The 25846-nt window shown below is 46.4% G+C and overlaps 1 protein-coding gene across 1 annotated transcript; it reads right to left on the bottom strand.

The window, feature by feature from the left end:
• Positions 1-3510: 3510 nt before the first annotated feature.
• AAR2 (AAR2 splicing factor homolog) lies at positions 3511-24320 on the bottom strand. The gene is made up of 4 exons (XM_008072044.1): positions 24286-24320; positions 20563-21371; positions 15514-15743; positions 3511-4782 (listed from the first exon to the last, which is right to left on the bottom strand). Exons 2-4 carry the CDS (start codon positions 21317-21319, stop codon positions 4615-4617), a joined length of 1155 nt encoding a protein of 384 aa, XP_008070235.1. The 5' UTR covers positions 21320-21371; positions 24286-24320; the 3' UTR covers positions 3511-4614.
• Between the last annotated feature and the right edge of the window lie 1526 nt (positions 24321-25846).

The raw sequence follows: 25846 nt of genomic DNA on the forward strand, positions 1-25846 counted from the left end.
CAGTCTGGGCAACAGAGAAAGACCCTATCTCAAAAAACAAACAAAACAAAGAAACAGAAGCCAGGTTATGGCACTTTTGCCTAAAACCCTTGAGTGTGCCCTCATTTCACTGAGCAGAATGCCAAGGTCTTCTGACAGCCCACGGCCCTGGACAGTGGGGTCACTCTGTAGGTTTCTCAGCTTTGATCACCCCATTCCTGCCATGCTGACTCCCTGATGTTCCTCCAACACACCAGGCATGCTCCTGGCCCAGGACCTTTGCATGCACTGTTCATTCTGCCTGGAACATTCTCTCTCACCTGCATGGCTCACTTGCTCACTTTCTTCAAATCTCTATCCAAATGCTGCTCCACTTAAAGGGCAACACCTCCTCTCGCCTGCCAGGACTCTCCGTTTCCCTTACTACTCTACTTTCTTCCAGAGTATTCCTCACGGAGAACATATTCTATGGGCATGCTTTTTGTGTGGCTCCCCAACAAGAACTAGAACATAAGCTGACAGGACAGAGCTTGGTACCTTGTGGCTATGGGCACGGAGCCAACCTCTGCCTCCCTGCACTCCTCCCTGGGCCCCCACTCCGCAATCTCAAGTCTGGAAGACCTCCGCCCAGGATAGCCACCTGTTTCTGGCAATAGTCTGCGTTTTTCTCCACTGCTCCTGGTGCGCGGGCTCACCCTCCTCTTGATGTTCCTCCGCCTGCCGGCGCTTCCTTCCAGTGAGAGACCAGACCTGAACCCAGGACATTGGTGGAGGCGAATCCAGGGGAAGTGGGTGAGAAGAGGCACGATGAAGTCCCAAGGTGGAAGCCATTCCTATGGGCGGGCCACCCGCCACCACCACCGAGAAGCCCCAGCTCCTGCCTTTCCAGCAGACAGCAGATAGCCTGGGGACCCGTTTTCCCGACAAATCAGTGAGTCTCCACAGGGGAGCAGCAGACCCAGGACACAGGATGGTAGGCTTGCCAGGCAGTGGGGGGTGAACACAGCTTATACACCCCGCCCCCCGCAGTGAGCAGGGGACATTCCCACCAGTATTCCACATCTCAGCATGGAGGTCAGTCCTTAGCAGGAACCTAAGGCTGGGGGAGAACAAGAAGCCCTGGAGACCTTGGATGCTCTGAAGATAGAAGGATCTAGAAGGGCCTTGTGGAAACAAAGCCTGCCTGGACCAGCTACAGTGACTGTGAGGTACGGAAGCGCCATCCGTGGTCAGCAGGGGACTGAATTAAAGGTGGCTTCTTGGAAGGCTGAGGCGGAAGGATCGCCGGAGCCCAGCAGGTCGAGGCTGCGGTGACTGGGAGTGGCCACTGCACTCCAGTCTGGGTGACAGAGCGAGACTCCAACTCAAAAAAAATAAAAAATAAAAAATAAAGGTGGCTTCTGCAGAATGGCTGGTGCACAGAACTACCGAGGGCTCAGGCGAGCATCCCGGGTGGTCCTGCTGGAAATCAGTGCTGGCTCTGACCACAGCATTCATTCTGCATCACCAGCCCCCGCTTCAGCAGGGGATGGCACGGGAGCCAAGCCAGAGTCTGATTAGCCGAAGAGACCAGCATGTCACGGTGCCCTGGGAGTATTAAACAGTATTTACGAGAGATGACGGTGGGGAGATAATTACCCGCGGAAGAGGCAATCAGTGGCGGGGACTCCTCCACCGCTTAAGGGGCGAGACCACCACACGAGGTGGGGGGTTTCATCACGGGGGTGGTGGAGGGGCTGGAAAGTCGCTCCCTCTGCCGATTCTGCTAATAGGATGAACCAGCCCCGATAATGAGAGCCAGCCCCAGGGGGTCCGCGTTTGAGGAGTTTGAAAATCAGGCCAGGTCCTGCCAGCAGTTTCACATTAAGACGCGTCAGAACTGGAGAGAGCTCAGGGATCAGGTGTGCTGCTGGCACTCGGTTTCAAAGGCTTCTGCCTCCCCAAATCCTGCAAGTATTAAGTCATAATCTGTTTTCAAATTTTTATTCATCGAAGACACACAAAGGGCCGCCAGCTGAGACAAGCAGGAGACCTCAAGTCGATGTCACTGCAGCCCTAAACAAGAGACCCATTGTTCTTGCCAGCCCAGCCATATTATCCTGTATAAATGTAGTTTCCCTTTCGAAAAAATGTCAAATAACACAAGGGTCAACTTCTAAGTACCTGTGAGAGTCTCAGACTCTATGAGAAACCCCAAGTCGAAGCCAACTCTTATTTTACGAAGACACGGAGGCTTGGAGAACACGAGCGGCACTCCCTATCTCGTGCACTGGCTGTCCTGGGTGAAGGGAAGGCTGCCCGGGCCCACAGGGCCGCAGATCTGGGCCATGAACATGGCGGAGAGGACTGCAGACCACAGCAGCATGGGTGTGTCTCGTACTCAGTACTCACCAGCTGTGTGACCCTGGCAGTGATTTAAGCTCTCTGAGCCATTTTCATTCCAGTAAAATGGGGGTAGGTCTAGTACTTACCATATACTGTTGTGTGGATTAAATGACATCATGAAGAGTCCTTGGTAAGCTACTTTTAACTCGTTGTGTGTGTGTGTGTGGGGGGGTGTAAACCCAGGAACTGTCAACCTTGGGGAACAGGATTACATGACCCAGCTTCCAGGTGCTGTCCTAACAGAGCTCTCGTGACTAACTAGTGCTGTCACTTCCAGTGGTGGCACATGAACAAGACTTAGCACCCAAGCTCCACCCGGATTCATTGCCTCCAAATCTCTGCTGAGACTTGGGAATGCACACTTCCAGAAATTATTGCAATATAATTTACATACCATGAGATTCACCATTTTAAAGTGCCTACTTTCAGTGACTTCTGGTATACTCATAAAGTTGTTCAACCATTACCACTACCTAATTCCAGAACATTTCATCACCCCAGAAAGAAACCCCAGACCTGCTGGCAGTCACCTCCACTCCACTCTTACCCTCTAGCAACCGCTCATGTACTTACCTCTCCATGTATTGCCCAGAGTGGATGTGTCATGTGAATGGAATCATATCACAAGTGGTCCGTGTCTGGTCTGATGTAGTGACGTTTGCAAGTTTCACCTGTTATGACATGTATCAGGATTTCATTTCTTTGGAATCCACAGTTGTAACAAACTCCCCAGGTTTTGTTTGTTTGTTCCCCCAGAGACAGAGTCTCTCGCTCTGTTGTCCAGGCTGGAGTGCAGTGGAAAGGTCAGAGTTCACTGTAGGCTCAAGTGACCTCTGCTTCCTGAGTAGCTGGGACTACAGGCATGCCACTCACTGCCCCTGGCTCTCATCAAGCGATTTTGACAAGTGGGCTTTGGGAGGAGAGGAACACACTCATACGAGGAAACACTTCCGGTTGTCATTCAGATCAAGGCCTCACTCCTCCTCTCAGATGTGCCTGTCTCAAACGCCTCATGGGAACAGGAGGCGATGCCAACTAGAGGTTGAGCAGGGTTATCTGGGCACTGATAGGAGAGGCGTGTCTGTGGACAGTGGCCTAGCTGCTCTGGCAACTGGGCCGATAAACTACAAGACTCACACAAGAGGATGTAGTCTCAACTCAGACTTTAATGTACATTATGCTCTTGGAAAAATATCTTCAAGGAAACAAGTGGAACCAAGAGTCTTAACCAGCAGGGATTCTCCTTCAAAAACTGTGAGCCTTGGAGAAGGATGGCACAGAGACCCTGACCACAGTACGACAGCTTGAGGTCAGGGTGGCAGGGTCTGTGTGCCCGTCTAGAGATAGCACTCTGCCCACACAGTATGAGAGGCATGCCCCCAGAACACCGGGGAAACTGGAAGCAGCATTACTCTAATGATGGACAGCTCCACACACAGCAGCACTGGGGAGACTTGGGCTGACCAGGTCATCTCCAGCACTTGGAAGGCTGTCAACAGAGCATAAGCATGCTCAGAGCAGGAACTTTTTGTTTTGACTCTCCAGGTCATCAGAAAGTCATGGTGGCTCTGGTGAGGAAGGGGACATGTAGGAGGGTTGGGTCTGAGGTCCTGGAAGGAAACAGGAGGGAGGTGATGGCACCAGCAAGACTCCTGAGAGGCCACACCAATTTGGGAGATTACCCTCTGGGGCCTCGGACAGGAGAATGGGATTTAGATGGTAAAAGCTGAAGCTGACCACTGGCCAGACCGAACCGCCTTTCTTGTCACCCTACGCCCAAGTCTGGGGCTCCTGAGGGTTCACAGGCCCAAGTTTCCTGTGACATACTCCCATTTGAACAGGGGCAGGCAGAAATTCTGGCTCCTGTCCCCATTACCCCATTCCACTTCAAAAAGGTCACAAACTGCCATCTCAGAGCAGCCCAGCGTGTCTTGTTTCCTAACTGTCCTACACAAAGAGCAATTAGATCTCTCTTGGATGTTTGGTCCAAATTTTTTCTCATTCAGAAGGATTTAGCTGCCACTGAGGCAGGTCCCACAATATGACAGGGAACCCACAAACGTGCCTGCAGGACAGGCAGCCTCTTTGGCAGTGAGAAACTTATTGACTGGCGAAGAAGGCAATTCTGGATCCACCTCTGCAGAGCCTGGTGAACCCGAGGCCAGGGCAGGTCCAGGACAGGGAGGACTGACTGGGGAGGCTGGGCTGCAGCCAGGTGTCAGGGGCCTCTCCAGCTGAGGGCCTCCAGAGTTAGTCCATCTCGGCGCCCGCAGGGAGCTCTACCACCACCGGGGCACAGTCCTCCGGCTCTGCGGCAAAGTCCCATCGGAACTTCCTGGTCAGGTGAGCTTGGAACTTCTCAGCTTTCTTCCTCAGGGTGGCATCCACAGCAATGCTGCAGGCGGAGGAAAAGAAAACCTACAAAGAACACAGGAGTTACTCCTGAGAACAAAGGGGCTGAGAAAGTGGTGGAAATTTCCTCAGGGTGTTGAGTTCTCGGGGCAGGTCGATCAGCTGCTGTGGGCATGGGCCCATGATACCTGCTGTGTTACCCCCAAAGTGAGAAGGTCCAAACCCAGCCGAGATGCTGGGGCAGGACTAGAATGGAAAATTACCATCCTGGGCAGACACATCCTACTGAGAGGCCAGCAGGGCCATCGCCCTGGCCACTCCCTGGGGAGACCTGCTAGGCACCTGGCAGTAACCCAGAGAGAGGTAGTAGCTACACCAGCTGGTACTAAGGAAGGCTTGGAGGGCTTATAAGTCCCTGGATCCCACAAAGTCCCAGGCCCCAAGTCAAGACTGAATCGCTGCTCTAATCTTCTAAATGTGCCATCAGCTGCTGGTTGGAGGCTTCTATTTCCCTTAAAAACTGTCTTTGATGTCCTTTAAAAAAAATAAAGAACTTATTTATTTTGAGACAGGGTCTTACTCTGTCACACAGCCTCCAACTCCTGAGCTCAAGTGATTCTACCACCTGAGCCTCCTGAGTAGCTAGGACTACAGGCACACGCTACCACACCTAGCTTTTTCATTTTTTGGTAGAGATGGTGTCTCACTATATTGCCCAGACTGGTCTCAAACCCCTGGCCTCAAGCGATTCTCCTGCCTCAGGTTCCCAAAGCACTGGTATTATAGGCATGAGCCATCTGTCTGGCCTTTTGTTTTTTAAATTGTGGAAAATATATGAGGGGGAGAGCCTCCCAAAACTGTAATTTACTTATAAAAACTTGTGTATTCTTACATGTTTAAACCTCAGTCACCTTCAAAGTTCTCTCCATTTGATGCAATTCTCCTATGAAGACGTTTTTGTCACTACTCAAAATAGTTTTTGAACTTGTCATTTTGATGATTTTAGTGCTTTTGACATTTTTTGTTTCACTTCTTCCACATCAGCAAAATGTACTTTTTTCATCCAGGGAAACTTGGGGTGAGTTCTGGTGAATAGGGAGGGTGGGACATGGAGGTCATGTCATTTTCGCTGAACGTTCAGCACGGTGCAGGTAGGTGCACTCGTAAATCACCCATCATGAAATAGGCAAATGCCTTGAAACAATCTCAAAAAAAAAAAAAAAAATTCACGGAAGCTGAATGCAGCCTCTCACAACAACGCTAGCTGGTACACTGATGCCAATGGGCTCCTAGAAAACTTACCTAGTGGAGGAAGACTGTATCACCAGGGCCCACCCTCCAAGAGATAATTCCAGGTTTTTCTGGGTCCCCCTCGTACAGGTGACTTTATGATAGTGCAAAGCAAGAGGCATTCAATGGAAACCACTTCAAGTACCCATAACCATTTTGCTCTCACTTTCAGTATTCAATAAGTTACACGAGGTATCCAACCCTTTATTGTAAAATAGCTTTGTGTCAGATGATTTTGCCAAACTGTAAGCTAGTTTAAGTATTCTGAGCACGTTTAAGGTAGGAGAGCCTAAGCTATGATGTTTGGTAGGCTAGGTGTATTAAATGCATTTTTGACTTACAGTGTATTTTCAACTTTCTTTGGCTTTATTGGGACATAGCTCCATCATATGTTGAGGAACATCTGTATATAACATAAGATCTAGGGTTGGGCTTGGTGGCTCAGCCTGTAATCCCAGCACTTTGGGAGGCTGAGGCGAGTGGACTGCCCGAGCCTGAGGCAAATTGGCGAGACCTTCTCTCTACAATAAAATAAAAAACAGCAGGTAGTGCGAGTTCCGGCTACTTGGAAGGCTGAGGCGGAACAAACAATGGAGCCTGGTAGGTCGATGCTGGGGTGGCCGTGAATATGCGTGCCACTGCACTTCTGCCTGGGCAAGGGAGTGAGACTCCAACTCCAAAAAATAAAAAATAAAAAGAAAGATCTACCACTTCAACCATTTTTAAATTATCATTTTAAAAACTGTGATAAAGCACACGTATCTGCTACTTTAACTGCGAAGCTGAGTACATTATTGTACAACCATCACCACATCCAGCTCCAGAACAACTTCGCCTGCCCCAGCCCAAGCTCTGCGCCACTGAACAGGAGTGCCCTGCTCTACTCCCACCAGCCCCGGCAACCAACATTTCACTTCCTGTCTCTGCAAGTTTTTCTACTCTTGGTTCATTCTCATACCCTGATAAAAACAGATAAATCTGACTACTTTGGGTACCTCATATAAGTGGAGTCATGCAGCACTTGTCCATATGTGACATTCACTTAACATAATGTCCTCAAGTTTCATCCCTGTGGTAGCACGTGTCAGAATTTCCTTCCTTTTTAAGGCTGGGTAATATTTCATTGTACATGTAGACCACATTTTGTTTATTCATTCATCTTTCTATGGGCATTTGTGTTGTTTCCACCTCTTGGCTATTGTGGACAATGGTGCTATGAACATAGGTGTACAAACACTTTGGGGTCTCTGCTTTCCATCCTCTTGGGTGTAGACCTACAAGCAAGGCACGAAGTTTCCAATTTCCCTCCATCCTGGCTAATGCCTGCTGTTGTCTCTGTATGTGTGCCACTTTAATGGGTGGGACATGCTATCTCATTTTAGTTTTGATTTCTATTTCTCTAATGACTAATGATGTTGAGCATCTTTTTATGTGCTTATTGACCATTTATATACCTTCTTTGGACAAAAGTCTATTCAAGTCCTTTGCACATTTCTAAACTGGGTTGTTTGCTTAATTTTCTCCACATCTGAAACATAGGTTGTCCTGGATTCCAATTCTTTTTAAATGACAGCAAACCCACCATTCCTTCTTACACCATTTTACTGTTTTCAAAGAAGTTTCAGAGCATCCCAACACCCTGGGAAGATACAACAGAATGCCTACATTAAGGAACTAGAAACTGAGTGGACTTAAATGACTGAACCAAAATCATATCCAGAAAGGAAGAAGCGATTTTTCCCAGGCTACCATCTGCTACCCTACAGGGCCACCCAGAGACACAGGAGCATGGGGCTGGAAGCTCCTCTTTAATCCACACCAAACTCAGGCCACCATGGAAGAATTCTGGGCCCCAGGATGGCAGACCTGACAGAGGCAACAGGCATCTTCTGCAGCTGCCTCCAGGGACAATCCTCCTGCACCGGCTTCTGCACCGTCTTTCTGTTACAGGAGTGTGGTTCATTTTCGGTGTCTCGTCTAGAGTGGTCAGCTGGAGTGGCATCAGTGGTAGCACAGGCAGAGGTGACAGGGCAGGGGCTGGTACAGAGTTCGGCTTCATTAACTTGGGGATCGACTGAACACAGGAGTGGAAAGCATAGCCACAGCAACATGCCAGATCAATAACTAATTAGGGGGCTGTGAGAGTGTGGTGGCAAGAGGGCAGTAGGGAAGTCAGTGGCCATCATGTCTGCAGGCAGCTAAAGGAGCCTGCCCAGAGCAGGCCCTCTGGGGAGGGGCCTGGCATAGAAGCAGAGGAGCCTTCTTCCAAACAGCATTCGCTCTGGAGCCCACATACCCCGGTATCTATCCCCAGGGGTGGTGGGAGTCCGCTGGGTGGAATTAGCAAGAGCCCCTCCCTGCTCCCCTTTCTTGCATAGTAGTCTGCACTATTCTCTGCACAGTCCCTGCTTTCCAGCCATGCTGAGCAGCTGCCCAGACATGACCTCCTGCACATACATGCTTTCCCTCTGCTTTTTTTTTCCCCCAATAATCAATACTTTTATTACGATGTTGTGGGGTACAGTTAAGGGTTAGGTATACAAATACGTTTCTTTCAGGCACTCTATTGATTAGAGGTGCTTCCCCATCCCCAGACAGGTATTTGCTCGTTAATTCCATCTCCCTCCCGCCATAGTTTCCCACTACTGTCAGTCATTTTCTTATAGTATTAGATTGGATGTTCAAGGTCCATTATATGAGTGAAAACATGTGATACTCGGACCTTTGTTTTTGTGAGAGGTCACTCAGTATTATAGACTCTAGTTCCATCCATCTAGTTGCTGCAAAATTCATGATTTTGTTCTTTTTTATGGCTGTGTAGTATTCCATCGTGTATATGTACCACATTTTTTTAATCCAATCCTCTTTTGATGGGCAGCATGGTTGCTTCCAGGTTCTTGCTATTGTGAACAATGCTGTTCCCTCTGCTTTTAACACGCTTCACCTTCTGCTTTCTCCCCCTTCACCTAACAAATTTCTAATGACTCAGGCTCAGCTCAGACATCACCTTCTTTAGGATGTCTTCCCAGACCAAGGATGAGCCCTCTGTGTTCCCCCAGTGCCCAGGGTTACCTTGATCATGGCCTCAATCTCAGTAAGGTCACAGGCCATTTACTATTGGTCTTGCCAAGAGACAAGGAGCAACTCCCAAGCAGTGACTCTTTCATACCTGTATTCTATACTCTTGGCACAGAATCCTAATACACAAAAAAGACCCATTAGATGTTTAATGAGTAGTAGAATGAAGACAACCACAAGTTCAGTTTTCGGTTTACTTTTGTACAGTGCCTGGCACCAAATAATTATTCAATAATTATGTGATGTGCTGACGAGAATAAGAGACTCAGCCTAGGAAGGAGGTGGCTTATTTACCAGGCCCTGAATGCTACTGGCTCACAGGTCACCTTGCTGTGACATGCCTCTTGTGAAGGCCCAAGCTGAAATGGACTGCTCCAACTGTCTCCAGCTGTGCTGGGGTGCAGTATGTTGGTATCACAGTGTTCTGTGCCCTTTAAGAGTAGGGACTGAGTGCTAAGTATCAGTGTGTCCCACACAGCTTATTGTCCAAGGCCCGGCATAGAGTTAGGGTCTCTGGAGTGCTCACTGAATGACATGAATGAGACACAGGACAGCCCTGGGCAAGTGCCGCCGGTGAGAGGCTGGAATAAGCTGGATTCATACCCGTCACCTCTTGGACACTGCCTGAGAGTGAAATCGACCAGAGACAGGTACAACAGAAGCCTTCGGCCTAGAAAACAAGGCTTCTAATTTGAAAAGCGCTTCGCCTCTTTTAACGAACTCATCAACTTAATCTGTACCACAGACCTGAGAAGCAGGAGGACAGGAAATTACTGCTCTCACTGTGTAGGCGAGGATGCTAGGTATACTGCATCATGCAGTGATAAACACTGAGCACGACCCAGTCCAGACGGGGATATCTCAACTAAACCCTCATGCCCCCCCAGACTTTCCTTGATCTTGGTAGAGACTTAGTACATACTTGATATTTATTTTTCAGCACTGCCCATGGGGAACCAAGGTGCTTCTGGAACTGTTCCCTCTGCAGTCTCCACCCAGGGTACAGTCTGGGTTGACTTATTATGTTATTAATAAATCAACTTTATTAAGTAATAGCTTACAATTGAGCCCATCCATTCTAAATGCTCCATTCACTAGGATATATTTATGCCTGTGCATCCCCCACATGATATATGTTTACAGTGCTTTCTTTTGGCATCCATTCTGAGTCTCAAGGCCCATCTAGATTTGGGAACCATCACCACAGTCAGGACTCTGAAGAGCTCCATCACGCCAAAAAAACTCCTAGTGCTGCCCTTCAGCAGTCAAACCCTCACCCCAGCCACTGGCATCCACTGATCTGTTTTTGACCCTAATTTCACACACTTGATATTTTAAAAAATTCTTCGCAATTTAGAAAAGATGTTTAAATAGTATCTAGTTTCCAAGCAGTAACATGTGGATTCTTCTATTTTCAGATTAATTTTATGCCTTCTTCAGGAAACTGAGCAATGATCTAGTTATTTTACTCACTACAATGAAGTCAAGTAAACACTTTTTAACATCACTGGAAATAAATCATCTTAATTTCAGATTAATCTTGAATATTTAAAAAATGCTTTTGAAATAGGATAACATTTTGCAAACAAATACATTTATCTAAAACAAAAAGCACACCCATTGGGTGTTTTTCTTCAAATATAAAATAATCATTAAGTCTGTGTATTATAAAATTTTAAATTATTTTAGTCATAAATACGAAAGTTTTTTTTTTTGTTTTTTTTTTGAGTTGGAGTCTCACTCTGTTGCCCAGACTGGAGTGCAGTGGCCACTCTCGACCTGCTGGGCTCCGGTGATCCTTCTGCCTCAGCCTTCCAAGTAGCTGGAACTACAGGCATGTGCTACCACGCCCAGCTAATTTTGGATTTATTGTAGAGATGAGGTCTCACCAAGTTGCCCGGGTGGGTCTCAAACCCGCGGGCTCAGGCAATCCACTCACCTCAGCCTCCCAAAGCGTGGGATTACAGGCTGAGCCACCGAGCCTGGCGAAAGTTTTTTTAAAACCCAAATTAAACAGAGTTCAGTTAGGTCAACTTGAGAAATTCAAAAGCTCAAGGTAGGTAGCTAAGTAACTGTCTTATCCTATATTTTTGGCTAGACCAAAGAGTTGAAATTTCCTAATTTTTTCAATTCCCAAAAAGCTATTCAACTTAAAATTGAAACTAGCTACTGGGAGAACATTTTCTTTCCACTTGCAGCAGAAGAAAATGGTGTTAAAAGCAAGACTAGTGATTCACGGTGATGACAGGAAGGTGTAAAGCAATAGGAATCATGACATGTGAGGTCAGTTTACAAATCTGGCATGTTTCATCTGGGACTAGTCATATATGGGAGCATACCACAGGCTTCAGAATGCAAAGCTCAGCTTTGCCATCCACTAGCTCTGTTGATCTTGAGCAAGATCACTTGACTTCACTGAGCTGTTTGCTCATCTGTGCAATGGGATTATACCCCTAACTTCTAGCACTGCTGTGAGAACTAACAGTAATAATGCACAGTCAGCATACCAAGGCAACAGCTAATGGCAGGAGGCACAGGAGTAGGCAGGTGAATTTAACATAGCTAGTGTCGCAAGAAAAATACTACAGACATTCTCATCAGTGTTTTCCCTGAGGATGGATACCAGCATTTAGAATACTGGCAAGAAGAGAAGGTGGAAAGCATATACAGCCTACTGTGCCTAAAAGTAGTTTAAAAAAACAGGTCAGCCAGGCTCGGTGGCTCAGCCTGTAATCCCGCGCCTTTGGGAGGCTGAGGTGAGTGGATTGCCTGAGCCCGTGGGTTCGAGACCCGCCTGGGCAACGAGACCTCATCTCTACAATAAATCAAAAAATCAGCCGGGTGTGGTAGCGCGTGCCTGTAGTTCTGGCTACTCGGAAGGCTGAGGCAGAAGGATCGCCGGAGCCCAGCAGGCGAGGCTGCGGTGGCCAGGAGCGGCCACTGCACTCCAGTCTGGGCGATCGAGTGAGACTCCAACTCAAACAAACAAACAGGTCATGTGACTGTATGACCAAATGCCATGCAGCCAGCAATAAAAATCCTTATTTTGTACATAACTCACTTTCTAAAATTCTATTAAATAAAGATTATCCTTTCATTGGTATTAAATTAATTATGGTGACTTAAGTTGCTTTACATTTTAAAAATTGTATCTATTTTTGTAAAACAAATAATTTTTATTCAAGTTAAATCCAAGGGATTTGTAAAAACAAAACAAAACAAAACAGTGGCTTCTATTCAGAAGGGCCTTACATGAGAAAGTTAAAAAAAAAAAAAAAAAATTAATGGCTGAGACCATTCCATTATGTGGCTGATTTTATCCATGAGACCATTCCATTATGTGGCTGTCTTTAAAGTGCTTACACACACAAACACCAATGCCTCTCCATGGGTAGTAGTCATTTAAGCTCCTAAATAAGAAAGGCAGTTCCACTTACTTGACTACCTGGGGCGAAAGCAGGCGGTTGGCTGAGGAAGGCTTTTATAGGCTGATTCATTCAGTCACAAACACCTTGAGTGAGTGACTCTGTGTGGGGGACTGGATTCACTGCCAGGATGGCATCAATGTGACTCTTTATTTTAAAGAAAAGTTGTATAATATCCTGTCCACATGTGCCTTTCAAAATCTCAGTCATCCCTCAAGTTCATGGTCAAGGCCCCTCCTTGCCAAAAGCCATTCCTGATCCTCTATCCCCTCAAATCTCAATTCCACTCATAACTAACCACTTCCTCTTTGGTGTTCCTAATGCCCTTTGATCAGACTTCACTGTTTATATCTTTGAATTATGCACTCTATTCATCGAAAAATGCCCAATAACACAAAGTGAGATACGTATTAGGCCTTGATAACGTGTTGAAAATAACCAGATGAACAAAAAATAGCCTTGTGTAAAAGGAGCTCATGACTCAGTCAGAGAGTCAGGCAGACAATATATTTCAACAAGCACAACCTGTGCAATATCACAGTGACAAGTACAGAGTAGGCTACGAGTATGGTAAGGAGACTGAGAGAGGAGGGATGGCTTGAGGGCATGTTGCAGGACTAGCAAACGCATGCCAGGCAGAGGGAAAATCAGGTTCAGTCAGGAAGCTGTTGAAGCCTAGGTATGAAGTTTTAATTATGCAAGATGAAAAGTTCTAGAGAGCTGCTGGACAACATTACGCTTATAGTTAACAATTCTATACTGAACTCTTAACAAAGAGGGCAGATTGAACGTTATGTTTTTTTACCACAACTTTTTTTTAAAGGCATGAAACAGCATGGTCTGTCTGGGAACCTGCAAGGAGATTACTGTCACCGGAGTAGCTGAGGGAAAACAGGCAGAGGAAGGGGAAGATAGAGGGGTAAGAAGCCAGATCAGAATGGGCCTTGTGACCAATGTTTGCACTTTTGATTTTCTAGGCAACAGGGAGCCACAGAGAAATAGAATCAGAGCTGCATTCTGGAGCAGCAACTCAGGTGGCACACAGATGAGCTAAAAGGGGTAAGCACAGAGGCTGATAAGCTCTGATGAATTCTAGTTGAGACCAAGAGGTCTGGGCAAGGGAAATGATCCTAGGGTAAGCCTGCCTTCTAAAACACTTATCACTATCTGGAGTTATTTGGTTAGTTCACTTGTCTTCTTTCCCCAAATATAAGTTTTAAGTCAGGGACTCCGTCTTGCTCACAGCTATATTCCCAGGGCCTTGTACACAGCAGATGCTCAGTAAATATCTGCTGAATCAACAAACAAATCTGTTGAGATCAGGAACCCTAACTCACATAGGTATTCCTCAACACTTTCAGCAGAACGTTGTACAGAAAGGATGCTCAAAAGTATGTGTTGCTATATATTTTTTAAAGGTACATGCCCTGGGTTTTTCCAAATAATGACATCAAATTTTCTTGGTGAAAAGTCCAAAGACAGAATTTTTCCAACCATCAGTACTGCACAACCCACCTGGGCTTCTAGCAATCCAGCAGAGCCCTTTCTGCTTTGTAAATCATTGCTGGCAACCAATTGCTTTGTAAATAATTGCCGGCAATTAGGTTGTGCTGACCATGGTCGGGGCAGCCAGTGGCTGGGGCCCTCCTGCACTTGTGCAACAGCACTGACTCGCATCATGAGGGGAGCACGTCATTCCTATTGGCTGCAGACACCCCAGAGGCAAGGTAGAGTGAGTGCCTCCCCGCACTGCCCCAATCCACAACCAGTACCTTTCAGGGAAGTTTTCCCCCCAGAGAAAGGATCAAAGGATTCACCAAGAACCAATAACACGGCAGTCTGACAACTCTTCTAAAGTGGAATACACCAGGCTCAGGCCACTGCTTAACAGATTCATCCCCATGGTGTGCCTAAGTGCTTAGACCACAGTCTTAGTTAGCTGCCTGCTCCAAGGGACTCTCCCAACAGTACGTTGGTTTTAGAAAAGCATTCTGTACCTCTGAGACCCAGGCCCTTGATGATACCTCCACTAAGGCCAATCAAGAATGCTTTCTGGAAGACCCACACTGTATTCACTACATAGGGACAAAAGCACAGGCCAAGACTCAGGCCTGGGTACAAATCCTGGCTTCCACACCCCAGCTGTGTGACTTCAAGTAAATGATTTAATCTTTCTGAGTCTCTTTTTGAGAGGTTAAATGAGGGGACCTATGAGAAATAAGGTGCCTGATGCCCAGGCAGCATTTCAAGAGTGCTCATTCCTTCCCTCACTCTGGGTGGGAGTGGAAGGTTGATGAGTAGCACCTTGTATGGAGCAGGCCGCATAGGGTCCCACACACAGGGAGAAGCAAGCAGCTATGGGAGAGAAGCATGGAAGCTGACAGCAAGCAGCTTCTGCCCCTTCTGTTCCTGAGAAAGTTCCACAGAGTGGCAGAGGCTGTCCCAAGCACATAAAGGAAACTAATCTGTTAGCAGAAGGAAGAAATAGCACAGGATGAGACTGCAAGTTGTTTGAAGTTTCTTTCCTAATTACCACTCATAATGAAAATTTAATTGCTAAGTTAAAAGCAAATTTCACTTTTCTGTCAGAATCTCTGCAGAAACTGGCACATTTTGTTTGAACAGGAAATCAAAGTTACTTTAATGCTTAAATGAGATCTAAGAAGCTGTATATGTTTCACTGGGAATAACAAGCTTCAAAACTTTGCTTCACTGGGTTGCAGCAATTCAGGGCTACAAGGAGAAAGAAAACGGTAGAAGGGATTCAAATTCCAAGTACCTCAGGGTTAGGCACTCTGGGGACGAGGTGGGGAGAGGGTGGTACAGAGAGATGGTCCCTGGCAGAGCAGCTCACAGTGGATCAGAAGAGAGACAACCAGGAAGCATCCCAAGACTAGGAAACTGAAATTAAGAAATCTCCGGGACATGGAAGAATAGCAAGAAACAAAATATATGCCCTTGCTTAATTCTGACCCACATGAGTGTCAGCCCAAAGACTGCTCACCTGTAAGGTGCTGGTGAGGAAATTGTCTTGGGAGACAATGTCCACAAAGAAGTCGGCGGGAATCTCACCAAGCTGGTGGTACAGGATGGAGATGAGGTTGACAAAGAGGGTGTGGTGCTTCACCATGGCTGCTTCAGACCGGCACAGGAGGTTCAGGAGTCGCTTCCAATGCTCAAAAGCCTCATACACATTCCCCAGAAGGAAGCACACAAAGGCGAATTGGAGTTCACCTGAAAGGCACAGAGAGGAGAAATGATCCAGAGGGAGAGGAGTACCAGCTGACACTACCTGTAGCGTTCACAAGGCCATCAATTCCACTGGATCTCAGCAACGGGTGACCTTTTATCCCTGTCACTCCTGCAGAGTCTAGCATGGGATTTTGCACCCAGCAGGTACTCAGTAAATGTTTTCCGAACTGTTGTAAACTCAAGCCATGGGAGACCAAGCTGTGGCTTTGGATTCTGTAAAATCAGACTACAAGAGAAGTATTTAGTATTTGCCTAGCATTTTAAAGGTGTACAAAATGTCCCACGGATATTATGCCAAGTGGATTCCAAACCTGGCTGTCCATCAGAATTACTAAGACAGCTTGTTAAAGTAAAGCTGTCCAAGCCTCATCCTCAGATTCTTGTTGAGGAGAGATGAGGCCTTAGTATCTGTAGCTCTAACAAGCTCCCCAGGTGATTCTGATGCAGATTATCTGTTCCAGGATCAGGGAAATGCTGCATTACATTATGTATCCCTCGGCCGAAGTACACAGGGTGATCAGGGAAGGTGGTATTTGCCTCATTTTATGAGGTTATGGGCTGCCCAAGATTGCACATTTCATGCATCACAAAGTGAACAATAGGAAAGATAACCAGACTCTCTATTGGCTTGGACAATTCTAAAACCTCCCACAAAAGGAACATTTGTAAGTGTTTACTCCAACATCAGCCTGCCAGTCAGATCATTTTTGTTTGTTTGATCACAGGGCTCTGTGACTTAATCTCTATGAGCAGCTTGGTAGCTAAGAGCACAGATTCTAAAGCCAAACTGCCTGGATTCAAATCTTAGCTCCACCACTTAGCAGCTGTATGACCACAAGCAAGTTAATCTATTTAAGCCTCAATTTCTTTATTTGAGGGTTGTAGCAAAGATTAATTGATATAGTACATGTAAAGCATTTAGAATAACACTTGGCACAAAGTGCTCTCAAAAAATACATTGCTATTCCTAGAGGCAGGCATAGTGGCCCACGCCTATAATCACAGCACTTTGGAAAGCTGAGGCTGGAGGGCTGCTTGAACTGAGGAGTTCAAGAGCAGCCTGAGCAACAAAGCAAGACCTCATCTCTACAAAAAATTACAAAAAAAAATTAGCCGGGTGTGGTGGTGGTGCATGCCCTTAGTCCCAGCTACTTGGGAGGCTGAGGCAGAAGGATCACTTGGGCCCAGCAGGAGGTTGAGGCTGTGGTGAGTTGTGACTATATCACTGCACTACAGTCCAGGAAACAGAATGACACCCTGACTCAAAAAGAAAAAATAATAAGATTGCCATTCCCAATTTCCACCAGACGCCTGCCTCAAAGAGAACTGATAACCCAGAAGCCACTGTCCCTGGGTAAGCAACTAGATATCTGATTACTACAGATATACTGCTACTGATCACAGACATTCTCTCTGTGGCTTCAAAGGTAGCCGTAAATTTAATGAGGTACACGTACGTGTGGGCCATAAAAATAACAGAAGCACTCAATACCAAATAAATGTATGGCATTTGATCTCTGTCACCTCCAGAGACCTGGAAAAACTAGTTCCCTATTCTTAAACTTGTGAGGCTAAGTTTGATTTGTGTAAACAGCTACCTGGTCTAGATACTTTGGATGTTTGATCAATATTTTCAAAATATAGTTAAATTTTCTTTGTATAACAGAAGTTAGCTGGGCACAGTGACTTATGCCTATAATCCCAGCACTTTGGGAGGCGGAGATAAGAGAAGTGCCTGAGCCCATGGGTTTGAGACCAGCCTGGGCAACTTGGCAAGACCTCGTCTCCACAATAAATAAAAAAATTAGCCAGGTATGGTGGCACGTACCTGTGGTTCCAGTTACCTGGAAGGCTGAGGTGGAAGGATCATCTGAGCCCAGCAGATCAATGCTGCAGTGGCTGTGAGTATGCCACTGCACTCTAGCCTAGATGAAAGAGTGAGACTCTGACTCAAAAATAAAAACAAAAAACAGAAATTGATTTGGTTTTTCAGCTGGCTTTACCTGGTTAGTTTGTGAAACTAATTACTGCCTATTGTTTCCATTGAGGGCACTTATTTAAATTTGTGCATTTCTGACCTTGTCTAAAATTATGACATCAGAAAAAGTTTCAAAGAGTTGTCATGTAGATTCAGTCATCCCTATAAATTTCAAAAGATACACTTTGAAGAATTTAAGAAGTAGAAAAATGAGATTTCTATTCATTTTTAAGCCAGAATTTCAAGTGTTACTTATTATATGAAAATACTAAGTCATGCATTAAGATGCACCCATTAAAATATCCCTTATTTCATCAGTGAAGCCAATGACACAAAAAGTCCTATAATCAAATTTCTCTCCAAACTTCCAATAGGAAAATATGCAAATTACCAGGGCAATTTGTAAAAAACAAAAAAAGCCGTTAAAGATGTGAAAAATGGGCCGCGTGTGGTGGCTCAAGTCTGTATTCCCAGCACTTTGGGAGGCTGAGGTGAGAAGACTGCCTAAGTAAGCCCACGGGTTCGAGAACAGCCTGGGCAACTTGGTGAGACCTCATCTCTACAATAAATAAATAAAAAATTAGCCGGGTGTGGTAGTGCGCGCCTATAGTTCCAGCTACTTGGAAGGCTGAGGTAGAAGAATCTCTAGAGCCCACGAGGTCAACGCTGGGGTGGCTGTGAGTGTGCCACTGCACTCCAGCCTGGGTAACAGAGTGAGATTCCAACTCAGAAAAAAAAAGATACAAAAAATTTTTGCTGTCATTAGCATTTAAGAAATATAAATAGCTGGGTGTTGTGGCATATGCCTGTAATCCCAGCACTTTGGGAGGCAGAGGCGGGAGGACTGCCTGAGGCCAGGGGTTCCAGACCAGCCTGGGCAACTTGGCAAGACCTCGTCACAACTTGGCAAGACCAAGTGCCTGTGATCACCTGAGCCCAGCAAGTTGAGGCTGCGATGGCTGTGAGTATGCCACTGTACTCTGGCCTGAGTAACGAAGTGAGACTCCTACTCAAAAAATATATATAGGCCAAGCTTGGTGGCTCAATCTATAATCCCAGGACTCTGGGAGGCCCAGGCGAGTGGATTGCCTGAGTCTGCGGGTTCGAGATTCACCCGAGCAACTTGGCAAGATCTCGTCTCTACAACAAAGCAAAAATTAGCCGGGCGTGGTAGTGTGCGCCTATAGTTCTGGCTACTTGGAAGGCTGAGGCAGAAGGATCACTGGAGCCCACTGAGTGCTGTCAAAGGTTATGGGCAACACCAGTGAGGCTGCAACCCTTCTCTTGGCAGCATACTGACTCTGATCCAACAATTCTAACCCTAAATATATACCTAGCTACACACAAGAACATTCAGTAGGCGATATTTGGTAGGGAAAAATAGTAAGGTCTTAAAGGTTCATCAATAAGAACTGGTTCCATAACTGTGGATCACTAAAACAGCCACCATAAAGGAGTGACTATTTCAGTAACATGGGAAAAGGCTTGTATTACAACAGATTACAAAACAGTATACTTTAATACAGTTTTGTAAAAAGTCATATATTACACACATACACACACATACTTGAGTTCTTAAAAGACTAAAAGGAAATACATAGAAATAGAGAAAAGGTTGGGCTCGGTGGCTCAGCCTGTAATCCCAGTACTTCTGGAGGCCAAGGCAAGTGAACTGCCTGAGCCCACAGGTTTGAGACCAACCTGAGCAACTCGGCAAGACCTCATCTCTTCAATAAATAAAAAATTAGCCAGGCGTGGTAGTGCATACCTGTAGTTCCGGCTACTTGGAAGGCTGAGGCGGAAGGATTGCCAGAGCCTAGCAAGCTGACGCTGGGATGGTCATAAGTGTGCCACTACACTCCAGCCTGGACGACGGAGTGAGACTCCAACTCAAAAAAAAATAAAAAGAAATAGAGAAAAGACTGGATGAAATACATGGAAATATATAAGAAAAAAGTCAATATATTAATATGTAAAAATGGTTATTTCTAGGTTGGGCATAGTGGCTCATGCCTGTGATCCTAGCACTTTTGGAGGCTGAGGCAGGCAGACTGCTTGAGCCCAGGAGTTCAAGACTAGCCTGGGCAACACAGCAAAACCTCGTCTCTACAGAAAAATAAAAAAATTAGCTGGGTGTGGTGGCACATGCCTGTAGTTCCAGCTACTCGGGATGCTGAAGTGGAAGGATTGCCTGAGCCCAGGAGGATGAGGTTGCCATGATCGCTGTGATTGCACCACTGTATTCCAGCCAGGACAAGAGTGAGATGGTGACTCAAAAAAAAAAAAAGTTATTTTTAAATGGTGGGATTTGAAGTTAATTTTATTTATGTTTTTCTTCTATGATAAATATATAATATTTTTGTAATAAGGGGGCAAAACAATAAAAAATTTTTTAAAAAATCACTGTCCTGGTCTAAGTCAGTAGAAGGATCAACATCTTGACAAGAGTTTGGAGCAAACTGAAGAGGGAGGAGACTACTAGGAACACAGGCCTAGAAACCAGGAGCCCCAGGCTCTTGTTTCAGTTCAACCAAATCCTTTCCCTCTATTGGACCAGGCCCCATCAGTAGTTCCCAAATACAGGATTATCTGCACCAGGTTCACCCTGAATGTTTATTAGATAGAAAGATGGGTTTAAACTGCTGGAACCTCACTCCAGATCTCTTGGATCAAAATCTCCAGGGTTCTGGGTGAGTAAGCCTGCCCCCTAGCCAGGCTGGGGAACCACTGGATGAGGTAACACAAGTTGTACTCCCTATTCTAGAACACCTCTATCAATACCCTCCCCTTGGCCCACTCCCAGAGAACCTTGTTCCTTCTCACCAAGCACATCCTGGGGGCTGCTGGGGAACTGCTTGCTGAGCACAGTCTCCAGGGCATAGCTGAGATCCATGCTGTGCCTGGTTATCTCTGCTGGTGTGGCCCCTGCTGGAAACATCTGTGTGGGCAGCTCTGAGAAGCGGATTTCTGTCCCGGCTCTTGGCTTCATCTCAGGCAGCCGGGCCAAGCCCTCTTGGTAGCTTTTGCACTCAGTGCCACAGCAGGGTAGATTCTGTCCCACCCGGTCTTTAGTGTGCTTCATGGAGAGCACAGGTAGCACATCAGAGAAGGCACAGATCTGCCGGCTCTCAGGCTGTAGCTTCTCCATTATGGCTTCACTGATGAAGTTGGTGAGTGAGATCCACTTCTTGAGTGTGGCATATGGGTAAGGTCCCAGGAACTGGTCCAGCTCCTGGAGGTTGGCCCTCATGGCTTCTACTTCAGACTCTGGGACTGGAGACAGGTCTACCTCTTCCTGAACTGCATTCCAATGCAGGACAGTTAGCCCCCGTTGCTGCAGACTAAGGAAGAAGCCCATCCGGGGGCCCACCTCCCTGGGATTGGCCTTGTCCACAGAGCTGTAATGGAGAAAGTGGATGCCTGGTGGGATCATCTTCACACCCCGGAACTTGGGCCCCACCTCCCAGGAGTTGTAGTCAATGCCAAACTCTGTTCCTTTGGGCATGTTCAGGATGACCACAGTGGCACCTTCAAAGAAGAGGCGCTTGGCTAGCTCAGGATCCATCTGCATGGCAGCCATGGGGCCAGTGGTGGACGACCAAGAGGAGAACCCTTCTTATTCTCCAGAAGAGCTAAAAAAGAAAGACATTAGAGCTAGTCAGAACTTGGGGAAGGATGCTTCCTTTGCTATGTGTTCTCTGTGTAGGAGATCTTGAATCCTGACATCATTATTTTCCCTAATCCTCATGACAACCCTGAATCTGATTTATAAGATGAGAAAAATGAGAATCAAAAAGAAGAGAATTTTTGTGTTTTGGTTTAACAAGCAAGAACACTCACTTCACAACTATAAAGATACCAGTTAAAGAAAAGTGATGTGCTTGAGGTCACACAGAGATCCAAGTTAGTATCTGGGTATCTGCCCTGCAGTCCAAGGTTTTTTCCACTGTCTACCCTTAGGATCTTTCCTCAGATCTCTCTTTTATAACAGAGAAAAAGGATGGAAAAAGTCTGGGTGGTTCGTTCTAAACTGTAACTGTGCCTAAAACATCTTAAACTATTAATTCTGCCGAAAAACTATCACTGAATTTGACAAATCTTACTGCATAAAAAAAGGAAGAAAACTATCAATGAAGAGTCCCAGATGATTTGAGAAGCATGATTAAATCATATACATACCCAGTTTCCTATAAGCCTTGGGGAAGGCCCAGAAATGAACAGAAGATAGAAAGTGGACGCTCAGCATCTAAAACTTGGAAAAGGTCTGGGAAGTGAAGAGCTTTTCTCCCTTGATCTTTTACTCATAAAAACCCAATCTCCAAGGAGTAAAACAACTTCCCAAAGGGCTTCAAATCAGTGGCAGCTCTGCACCATTCATTCAGAATGAATTCAGGTAGAAGGGCTGGCCTAGGATCAGAAGAGAAAGAACTTGGAACACTTACTGTACCCACCTCTGAACTACCCATGAGGACACACTGATAAAACCTCCATAGACTGACACTGCTTCTGTGATATTTGCAAGAATGGTTCCAACATGAGCTAAGGTAAACCAAACCATTATTAAACTTCTAGTCCTAAGACACTTACCTAATCGATTCAACAAATATTCAGAATGTCCTGCATTGTGCCAGGATCTTTCAAAAGAAACATCACAGAGTAAGTCACTGCCTTCTAAGCATTTCCAATCTAGTCAAATGTACAAGCAAGATGCCAAAATTTCACAAACAAAAAAACCAGTCCCCTATTTGTTTACTCGTTTTACTTTAAACAAACAAAACAGTACAGGAAGACCATCCCTTTTCCAAAAATGTTTGGAGCATATTTTATCATCTTTATCCAGAAGCCACTACGAATAACTCCCATTCTAACATTTTTTTCTAAATTGCATGCCACAACCCATTAATGTGTTAAGAAATCTATTTCTCGACCAGCCATTCCTTTTTTTAAATGAAAAGGACAGAATTTTTAAGATATTAGATACACCATAAGTAGTACGGATAAGTATTGTTTTCTGAAGCTTTGTGTGTTTGTATGTACACTTGGCTGTAACATAAAATGTATTTGTTACTGTAGGTCACAGTCAAAAAGTTTAAAAGTCACTGCGCTAAGTAATTTGTATCCTCGCCTTCCTATCCATAACCCTGAATTCAAAAAGTACTTAATCTCTACAACAAATCAAAACAACCAGCTGGGCGTGGTAGTGTATGCCTGTAATTCCGGCTACTCGGAAGGCTGAGGCGGAAGGATCGCTGGAGCCCAGCAGGCGAGGCTGCGGTGGCCGGAAGCGGCCACTGCACTCCAGTCTGGGTGACAGAGTGAGACTCCAACTCAAAACAAAACAAAACAAAAGTACTTAATAAATATCTGCTGAATGAACAGATATTCCATTTAGGATTACTGCTCATCAATCAGCCGTTTTCTCTTGTGGCATCTCTGTGTTACTCCTTGATAACAACATTTCTTTCACTCTAATTCCACCAGCCTGTAATTCTCCTCACTGTATCCCCAGCAGCTGCCACATGACCTACAAAGAGAAGACACTTAGTAAGTTTACTGACTATGCACAGAACTCTGCAGCCCGCCACCTTGCCTCAGAAAGCTCTGGAGTGCCTGAAGTTACGTCGGGCACCTCTCTCCATCATCTCCCAGGTCCCAGTCACCATCATCCCTTCCAGAGTGCTTGCCCTCACTCCATTCTCCAGCCAACAGCTGGAGTGATCTTTTCAAACACCGATCTGATCACATCACCACCAGGTGAGCCTCTGAGTAGCTTCCCATGTGGCTCCTGAGAAAACAGAATTTTCTTGTGATGTACAAAGCCTGCATGGTGGGGCCGTTGGCAACCACTCGGGCTTATTTTCTGCCATGCTCCCCACAAGAGCTCTGTTCAGCCACACTGGTTTCTCTCAGGTCCTCAAATCGGAAGCTGTCCCCAGGCAGAAAACTCTTCCTTCCCCACTTGGTCAAATCATTTTTCTGATCTCAACTCAATATTCGCCTCCTCAGTAGCTTCCTTGAGCAGGGGCGCGGTCGTCTCCCGTGACACACTCAGGGTGCCTTGTACCTTTCCATTCCAAGTATCACGGTTGCAAGTCTGACAGGGGGCTGTTCCCTCCACGACCTTGAGTCCTTCTGTGTCCCCGGCACATATTAGCGCTTAGTAAACGCTTACTTAGCAAAAGCATGACATCCATTTTGGAAACGGGAAAACAGGCTCAGTGCGGGGAAAGACCTTATTGGGAGCCACGCAGAGAGCAGGGCAGGACCCGGCCAGGTGCGGCCCAGGTCTCGGCTCCCAAGCTCTAAAGTGAAGAAGAAACGGAAGTTGCTCCGCGTGCCCGCCACCCTGGCGTGTCTCCGGTGGCGGGCGCGCGGAGAAAGGCCTCCGGTGACACCAGCGTCCCACCCCCGGCCCGCAGACGGAGACGCAGCCGCCACGGCGAGGTGGGTCTAGCCCAAGGCGCCGCGACTGCGAGCGGAGGAGGGGCGGCCCGGCCACCCACAAGAAACCTCAGGAGAAAAAGGAGACCCGGAGGCCGCACTCACCGCCTCGCCACACCGCGGAAATCCGGCTACCGTGGAAACACAACGGAAGTTCTGCTTTCGGGCCGGTAGGGAGCTACGGAGAAAGCGGCCCGGTTGAGTCCTCGGTCACGGAAAAAATGGCCCGTTGCCTGTAGGTTCCGCCCAATCTGATGTTGCATTTTGCTATTATTAATTTCTCGTTTTAGCTTCTAAAATGTGAATTAACAACTTTCATTGAACTATACATTTTAGATCCCCTTCCAGAAACACATCCACCAGCCATAGTCCTTTAGTTTCAAGCAGTCATAGTCACTAAACACAGCCAAGGTCATGGCTATCCAGTAGCCAGTCAGACGCTCAGTCACCAATCCCGGTCACAGTGTCCCACTAAGCCAGTCTCCATTCCCCGCCAAGTGTCCCAGCTCCCAGGCACTCTCAGCTCTAGGAGACAGCCTCAGAAACGCAGCCATACCAGTCCAGAGAGAACCAGCCTCAGCAGTAGTCACCACATCAGTCCCATGATCACCCAGTATCCTGCAAACCTAGTCTGACATCACAGTCAAGCTTTAAATGCACATTGGGGGAGCCAAACTGCATGTCTTGTTCTCCACTATTTCCCTGGAACCTAACACAAAGTCAGGCACAAAAGCTCAGTTCAGTATATGTATTATGCATTTAATTAATAGTGACAGTAATTTGGTATTAATAAATGGCTTCCATCTTGGGCTTAACCCTGTGATAGGTGGTTGTATTAATTGGGGTGCCACCAAAGAAGCAGAGCCAGTAGGAGGTATTTATTAAGTGATTTCTTACAAGGAATTGGCTTACATGGTTGTGAGAGCTGGCTAGACAAGACCAAAAACCACAGGCCAGGTCACTTAATATTTCTAATCTTTACACTAACCCTAGTCAATTGGCATTAGAATTTCCAATATATGGAAGAGAAAACTGAGGTTCAAAGTGGTGTTACACAGCCAGAGAGTGACAGAGCAAGAATGCAAACCCAGGTCTAACTGGCTGTTCTTATCTCTGTGCTGCTGCTCCTTAGCTTGTCTGTCACACTTCCTCAGTAACAGCTGGGCATGCCAATTTGTCTCGGTCAAAATTTATCTCTTAGTGTGTTGCAGACTAGACCAGGCCCTGCCGTCATGGTTAATCACAATGAGCTGCTGCAGGATTAACCAGAAACAGCCTCTATCAGTCACAGTCATGCTTATCAATCTCAACCTGTCCTGTCAGTTTCATTTCCCACATGAAGCTGCTCAGCTTCCTCCTTGCTCCTTCTCACTCCCAGTCTCAGGTGCTGAGTGCTGTGGGCTTTCACAGCTCCTTGTTCCAGGAGGGATCACCATCTTCTTTAGACTCCACAGCACTGAACACTGGACACAGAAGCTGTAGATAGTGGCCTGGTGGATTGCATGTCCATCCAGATCAGAATTCTTCAATCTTGGCACTACTGACACTTGGGGCCAAATAACTCTTTGTTGTAGGTGGTTGCCCTGTGCAATGTAGGGTGTTTAGTGGCATCCCTGGCCTCTGCCTTCTAGATTCCAGTGGCACTCCTCAGCTGTGACAACCAAAA

This window comes from Carlito syrichta, unplaced genomic scaffold (assembly GCF_000164805.1).
Source record: "Carlito syrichta isolate Samal-C Ts95f unplaced genomic scaffold, Tarsius_syrichta-2.0.1 Scaffold314830, whole genome shotgun sequence".
In the NCBI taxonomy this organism is placed as follows: Eukaryota; Metazoa; Chordata; class Mammalia; order Primates; family Tarsiidae; genus Carlito; species Carlito syrichta.

What these genes read in the sequence shown, in the direction of transcription:
- AAR2 (XM_008072044.1), bottom strand. Translation starts at nt 21,319, where the DNA reads ATGGCTGCCATGCAGATGGATCCTGAGCTAGCCAAGCGCCTCTTCTTT. An exon ending in CAGCCCCCAGGATGTGCTTG is followed by an intron (nt 15,744 to 20,562) that starts GTGAGAAGGAAC and finishes TGTGCCTTTCAG; the next exon opens with GTGAACTCCAATTCGCCTTT. An exon ending in TCCTCACCAGCACCTTACAG is followed by an intron (nt 4,783 to 15,513) that starts GTGAGCAGTCTT and finishes TGTTCTTTGTAG; the next exon opens with GTTTTCTTTTCCTCCGCCTG.